Genomic DNA, 8,235 nt, shown 5'->3' with positions numbered 1-8,235 from the left:
TCAAGGCAAGTCATTTCAGTCGGCGGCCATTTTTGAAACACCTCTCGATCAGCTATTTCAGTCGTGCAAGTACAGCTTGTATCTCTTTGAATGGGGAAACATCAAATTCTTCAAAGCTGTTGTACGATTACTTTTCATATTTGAAATCACCAATGAAATCTGACAACTATCTCATACATGTTGCTTCTTATGCTCAAATAGTGTTAAAAGGCAAATTTTTCAGGGTAGATCCACTTACAGCATCCAAGATCGCATACTCCCTACTATATAGCAGTATGCGACAAAAGAAGTATGTCTGAATTCACAGTACTCATAAAAGTAGGCAAAAAGTACCAAGATGACCTACTTCCTCTGGCATTATTCTGAAGTGTGCATCTGATGGACACTTTACCATCCCATGAGGCCACAGGAAAGGATTTGTGAATGACAATGAAGCGACGCAACTGACGCTGGTAGGTCACGTGACAATGACAACATGGCAGATGTAGTGCGTCCAGATTTCATTCATATCAAACACATTCATACTATATAGAATGATTGTTTTTTTTTTTGTTTTTTTTTTACAGTCATGAAGTAATTACTTATTCAAAATAAGTACCTACTGAAGAGAGTATTCGACTTCAGACGCAGCCAAAGACTGTTTCTAAACCAAACAGACTTTCTAATGGAGGCTGCAGTGACACGATGAATTTACCAATCAGCGATTGGCTCTTTTATTTAGAGGGCAGGACTTATTCTGCCATATGGAGTTCAACAGTCCCCGCCCCCTTTTTTCAGTTCCAGAAGTATTTTTTCCATTCATTGTCCCATAGGGGTTTAAAAAAAGTCTTTGTTAAAGAGTTATAAGCCACGAATCAAGGCAAACGGGTGAATCACAACACTACAAACTTTGAATTGAAACAAAAAAGTTTTTGAAAATCTGTCAAAATGACAAAGACTGTGTGTGTGCTTAACGGCTTTAGTGAGGGAAAGAACTACAATCCCATGAAGCTTTGCAAACAGCACAAGTGAATTAAAAATGATGGAGACATATAAAAGTACTCATTTACAAATGTTGATACAAATGTGTAAAACAATATATTTAAAGTTTATTGCAAAATATGCAAACATTTCAGAATTTTGAAAGCATGGAGAGATCGGCTCTTCATGAGAGTGGGCGGAGGTAAAGAGTTTTCATTACTCTCTGATTAGTGTAATTTTCTGCGCAGCATCATGGGTAATGTAGTTTTTAACCAGGAATTCCTCTGTTAAACATAAGCTGAAATAGTGCGGGCTGACGGCTTCAACAGAAGCAAATACCATCGATTAACAGCCTCGTAGCTCACAATAGGGCTGTCTTTAAAGGTTTATAAGTTATTGCTAAAAAGTAATTTCCTTATGGAGAAAATGAATTTAGTTTTTCCGACTGTTGTGCTCTAGTGCTCCGCTGCAGTGACACAATGAGTTTACCGATCAGCGATTGGCTCTTTTATTTAGAAGGCGGGACTTCCGCCATATTTTGCGTTGCACTTTCTCCCATAATATGAGTACACCGTCTTACTATATCTAAAGTCTTTAACTGTATACTGTATTGCAGAATGCCTGACCACATTTACAGTTTTCTGAATGAAACCAGAAGTGATATCAACTGTGATTTTAACAATTTTCTTAACTTAGGCTGCCAAATGCTACAAAAACAAACAAACATTGTACACAGTATACAGTGTATACTGCACAGTATAGCCTAAGCTAGTATTCAATTCTGAATATAGCCAGCCAAATCACACTGCATTAGACACTGAATGATCCTGACCTTACATGCACACATAATGCATGACCTTATATTTTCAATTTTCCATTCTGCAAATAGCCCACAAGTTAGCAGTTAGCTCTAGGCTAATTGATGCTTTAACACAAAGACTTTTCAATACTGTTTTTACATCTTATTCACGTTCCGCCCCGTACTGGGAGTTGAACTGTAACAATGGCAAATCAAAGACAGATTGGTCCACCGGAGCGGCCCGCCTGAGCAACTGGAGGCTAACAGTTCTAGCGTGTTTTTCTAACCTCAACATCAGATTGCTATTGGCCTTGACCAGCGTGTAATGTGTTTGGGCCTTTGGTCCCTCAACTGTTCCTTTGTAGCTGAAGTGTATCGATTGGCTGTGCGCTACCATTAAACTCAAGAAGGGTCCCAATTCTGTGTCCTCTAACTCCGAGTGCAAAGGACATTCGGGGGAAAGAGGTACAGAACTGTCTCTTACGAAGCTCTGGGAAAAGAGTCTGTCCCTGAACTACTTTGGTGAAAGAATCGCGGTCAGTAATTACAGGAGTTCAAGCGTTTCCAGTTTGACCCTTGCATTGCAAGTTCATTTTCTCTTCCTAAGAAATCATTAGCCAAATGAACGGATTCAAACGGATTGTACGTTTATCACAAGAGTCAGGCCTCTATGAAATTTTTAATTGCCTTCATCTCCATTATATCTATTATTAAGCCATAATGGATTTTTACGCTGGTGGCTGGCAGATATTTTTGGTATGCTCGAAGATACCATAAGATATGTTAAATAAATCATAATAGACGGATCATAACAGCACTGAGATGTTTTCAAATGGGAAAAAATAAAGAATTATCATATTATGCTGATCTGTGTATATTAAAATGAATTCATATGCTATGAAACTACAAACCAGTGTGTTATATAATTTAGATATAATTAAGTCTATGATTTAAAATTTAAAACAGAAATAGACAAGGTTTATGATTTTGAAAAATGTAAAAAAAAAAAAAAAAAGTTATGACACAAAATAAAGAATAAATGTTTAAAATTCTGGACTATTTAGGTCATTACTCAAATGGAAAGAAAGAAAGAAAGAAAGAAAGAAAGAAAGAAAGAAAGAAAGAAAGAAAGAAAGAAAGAAAGAAAGAAAGAAAGAAAGAAAGAAAGAAAGAATCAAGATCAAACTGATCGCAACTTCCGAAATGTTTTAAAATTCACATGAAAACTCAATAATCAAAGAATTATCAGTATTATGCTGTGCTCTTTCTTTACTAAAATAAATTCACACGCTAGAGTGTTTAATAAATTACAACAGATTGTAAGTCAGATATCTTTTAATGTAAACGCAAAGTGAAAAATGTAAAATAAAGAAAGTTATGACATAAAATAAAGAATAAATATTTAATATGAAAAATCAAATCAAAAATTCCATTTCATTAGGAAAATGCAAAGCAGAAACATTTTCTCTCTGATCTTGCACTGAAATAGTACATCAAACTGATTATAACTGTGCTGGAATGCTTTCCCCCCCAAATTCAGATGAAAACGGGAAATAATCAAAGAATCCTCACTATTGTGCCTTGATATTTTCTTATTTAAATTAATCTGCATGCTATGCAACTACATTCAAGCATGTCAAATAAGTCACAAAAAATGAAGTCGGTGATCACGTGTGTTTAAACAGGAAAATAGAAGGAAAGATTTAGGGTGCTGAAAAATCTAAAACAAAAAAACACAAACAAATAGCAAATAATAACATTCTCCATTACGTCTAGAGCACTAATCAAATGTAGTGTAAGAAAAAAAACTGATAAAAATGTGAAATAATCAGATAATAACCAGTAGCATGAACTGAATTCCACCCACCATCCCGGCAAGTGTCCCATCCCGCCTCTAGGTGGGGTGTTTAAGCCATATTTCCCATAGGTCAAAACCATATTTAACTTCAAGCGTACTGTACGCACGTCACGCAGGCTCATTCTTAAGGTGGCCTTCTCCAAACACACAGGTGGACGTATAAATGACTTGTCAGTCATGGCTCCTGTGGTGATTGAAGACAGGCCAATCGGAGCCTTGGGATGAGACGGCCTCGTCACTGACGGACTCACTTACCGGCCCGGTGACCCTGTCCACTCCACCCTACAGATCTAAAGATGTAGTGACACCAAACGCTCACAGATAATTAAATATTGATTTTTGTTCTCCAGCCCTACATAAAATTGTCCAGAGCCTCCCAGCAGTAATTCTCTTTTTGGGGGAGAAAGGGGTAGAAAAAGTGGACGTTGGCCGGTCAAGCCCTATTTCATGCACAGGTAGGACATCTATGTTGAGGAGTCGGGTGGTAATCCATCTCGAGCGGTGCCCGCTGGAGCCAGAAGCCATCGCTCTGCCAAAGACTCTGCCAGGGCCTCTCTTTTCTCGAAGTTTTAAACGACCATGCGGCATATCTTCACGATTAATATTCCTCTTATCTGGCCGGCGTCCAATCTGAGGCCGAGACGCCGAACGATGAACCCCAACGTGGGCTGGTGATTTATACCGGCATGAATATGAGCGGATGTTAATCATTTTACATTATTGTGTCAGTGTAAATAATTATGTTACCCGGAGTCAGTTTGCAATCAACTGCGGGAAAATACTGCATGCTGCAATTCGCTGGCGTCATCCATCATGTGGCCGGCGCAAAGAAAGTGCCAAAACAGAATGGCACCTGCACAGAAGATCTCAACGTCAACGTTTCGTGAACGTGAACAGCTCTACTCTTTCCACGTTGCTTTTATAGCCTGATTATTGACTAATCTGAGACAAAACTGATACTTACTTAGTGAAACATAACTAGGATCTCCTTTAGGTCCTTTGAGCTATGGATGAGCAACATTTGAGCAATATAGCTTGGAAAGGTTTTTCTGAAAATCACAAATGACAGCAATGAGAATAAATCGAGAGATTTAAATCTTAAAAGCATTAATCTCACATGCATCTCCTTCATCAACATCTCAATTTGTACTCACATTTATCAAGACACCAAAGTGTGATCGATCTCACTATGAACTCAACAACTGTGTGTATTTGTATTTTACCCTTGTAATTTTATGTGAAACATCTGAAACAAGATTGATACTTACATGAAACATAACTAGCATCTCCATTAGGTCTTTTGAGCTATGAATGAGCAACATTTGAGCAATACAGTTTGCAAAGGCTTTCATGTAACAAAGAAAAATCACAAATAACAGCAATGAGAGTAAATCGAGATATTTAAATCATAAAACCAACAATAATCTCACAAGCATCTCCTTCATAGACTCAACAACATCTCGATTTGTACTCGCATTTATCAAGACACCAAAGTGTGATCGATCTCACTATGAACTCAACAACTGTGTATAAGTAATTTTAGGGTAAACATTTGAAACAAAGTTGATACTTACATGAAACATAACAAGCATCTCCATTAGCCCAATTTGAGCTATGAATGAGCAACATTTGAGCAATACAGATTGAAAAGGTTTTCCTGTAATAAAGAAACAGGATTGGAAAGGCTTTCCTGTAACAAAGAAAAATCACAAATGACAGCAATGAGATTAAATCAATTGATTTAAATCATAAAATCAACAATAATCTCACATGCATCTCCTCCAGAGACTCAAAAGAGATCTCAGCAACGTCTCAAACTGTACTTTCATATCAATATGAACTCAACAACTGACTCATATTTTATTTTACATAAGTAATTTATGGTAAACATCTGACACAAAGTTGACACTAGAATCTCCATTAGCCCAATTTGAGCTTTGAAAGAGCAACATTTGAGCAATACAGATTGAAAAGGTTTTCCTGTAATAAAGAAAAATCACAAATGACAGCAATGAGAGTAAATCGAGAGATTTAAATCATAAAACCAACACTAATCTCACATGCATCTCATCCAGAGACTCAAAAGAGATCTCAGCAACGTCTCAAACTGTACTCATGAATTAACAACCGAGTCATATTTTATTTTACCCTAGACATTTTATGTGAAACATGTGAAACAAGGTTGATACTTGCATGAAACATAACTAGGATCTCCATTAGGTCTTTTGAGCTATGAATGAGCAACATTTGAGCAATACAGTTTGCAAAGGCTTTCCTGTAACAAAGAAAAATCACAAATGACAGCAATGAGAGTAAATCGATTGATTTAAATCATAAAACCAACAATAATCTCATATGCATCTCCTCCAGAGCCTCAACAACGTCTCAAATTGTACTCACATATATCAAGAAACCTAAGTAGTCTGTGATCAATCAACATATCTGTGTTTATTTTTATTTTCCCCCCAAGGATTTTTAAACACGATATGCCATTCACAACCATTTTGCATCCGTAACATGGCGTAAAGTGACAAACCTTTTTTTCCTTAAGAGCGTGTACTGATGAATCATGCACAATAGGACCACAAACACGCATTTAAAAAGTAAATAATGTAAATTTCAAGATGCCTTCAAGTCTCCCGAGTGTCGAAAGAGCAACATCTGAGCGCTAAAACTCTCCTCTGGGTTCGGGAATCAGGTGCGATCACGTCTGCATGTCTTCAGCGAGAAACTTTAACCGCTGTCTGATTCCAAGAGTCATCTGAATATGGATGAGGCAAAAAATTAGTTAAACAGAAGAGGCTGTCGCATTCATTAAGTTACCCCTACCCCCAGAAACACACTCACAATATTCATGCTGTTACTATGCAAATCAGTGCTAATGAGATGCTGATGATGTTTTTTAATCACAGGGGGAGACAGTGAGTGTAGGAGGGAAGGTGAGGCGAACAAACAAAGCTCCTCACTCTGTAACCTCTCGGTATCAAACAATTCAGGCCATGAGAACACGCTTTATTTCACGCTTTGCATGCAAGTTCACTCACTGCAGGCAATTAAACATTAGAGCTTATGTAAACGCATGCTAAATCAAGTCATCTTTATGATGAAGTTGAGGAAGAGCGCGTCGGAATCCGTCTCCATAAGCTCGCTCGAAGTTACACAGGGATGGAGAGCGGGCGTTAAACACACCCGCTGCGAATGAAGAGCAATGCCGTCGACGTGATGGAATTTCGAGAGACATCTATCCATAAATTCTCAGACTTAAAGAGCACACGTCATAAAATTTAGCTTAATGAAACGTGGCAGACGAAGTGATACAGATGCACCGTGATGCTATCTTAGCATATTTTTACATAAAACCCATCGGATTACTATGTCAAAAGCAGCCAAAATGCACACTACACACCGTAACGGCTGGTTTGATCAGAAACCGCTGCTAGCTCTCAAATCTCCCATATGTTTCACTCATCACACCTCTATGCATTTAAATAGCAGACAATCTGACATTTTGCCTGTCGTCTATATCGTAGAGCATTATTTATTTACCAGGCAGAGGCGGGCCGAGCTGAAAAACAGTGCTTTATTTAGATTGAAAGCTCTTTCCTGGATTTGTTTGGACTTAAGTTGAACACATCTGATCCTGAGACTTCGACCCGTGATGTTTGATCAAAGCCTTGAGTAACATTTTCCACAATGGCGGCCTAATTAGTATTCTCAAGTGGATGATCCGAAACTAGATATTTTTTACGTTCTCTCCAACATTTTGTTTTTGCGTATAGGGCTGATGGAGCGGGAATGGCAGGTTTTATGTCTATGTTTGGAGAGAATTACTCATTGTGTTTTTGCTGGCGGTATGTGCAGGAGTTCGGGCAGATGGGCATTGAATACATGGCGCAGATATGGAAACAATTTCAGCCGGAGATTTGGCAGCGTCTGACGCCCCGTCTATGTTTCATCTGCGGCAGAAATCAGTTTTTGGGGGGAATGCTTTTGTTTACTGTCTGGGAAAAAATGTGAGTTTTCTCATAATATTATCCTTTGGAAAAATAAATAAGAAAATGATTTGTGCCTGGAATTTGAGAGTTTACATGCTGAAAGTTTAAATCACAGCTTTAAATCAAACCCCATACTGCATGTTCTTGACTCGTTCAAGTGAAAACTTGAAATATTCGCACTGATGCAATGCATTTTCTCATAATGGTAAAGTTTGATGTTGTTCTCATGATTTGCATGCGAGCATATACATGCTGCGTATTTAAATAAGTCAAATGTGACCCAAATGTAATTGCAAAAATAAAGTTGCCCTGAACACTCTCTCTGGTCGAACCTGCAGGTAGCCCCGCCCCAAAGCTCACCCTATTGGCTGATCTGATGTTGCTGTGTCAGGCTAGTTGGGATGCTGATACAAATAACTATTGTACAACAATATAATAATGAGAAAAAAACTATAAAAATAGTATATTATACTGGGATATGAGAAAGAATTTTCTCATTTCTCGCTTTGTTGTATTTTTTGTAGGTTGCTTTGCATAAAATATATTATAAACAATGTAAATGCAAATTAAAAGTATTATTTATTATTATATAAATGTAAATTATTTTATTACAGAAAAAGACT

At 37.6% G+C, this 8,235-nt stretch overlaps 1 protein-coding gene across 1 annotated transcript in view; it reads right to left on the bottom strand.

Annotated features, from left to right (window-relative positions):
- Positions 1–5,526: 5,526 nt before the first annotated feature.
- The window catches only part of LOC308683673 (uncharacterized protein), a 45,827-nt gene continuing 43,118 nt past the window's right edge, over positions 5,527–8,235 (bottom strand). The window contains exon 6 of the mRNA XM_081354256.1: positions 5,527–6,378. Coding sequence (XP_081210382.1) covers positions 6,338–6,378 — 41 coding nt within the window. The 3' untranslated portion in view covers positions 5,527–6,337. The remainder of the gene's footprint in view (positions 6,379–8,235) is intronic.

This window comes from Scardinius erythrophthalmus (genome assembly GCF_964197995.2).
Source record: "Scardinius erythrophthalmus genome assembly, chromosome: 23".
In the NCBI taxonomy this organism is placed as follows: Eukaryota; Metazoa; Chordata; class Actinopteri; order Cypriniformes; family Leuciscidae; genus Scardinius; species Scardinius erythrophthalmus.
This window is presented reverse-complemented; position numbering and strand designations above follow the sequence as displayed.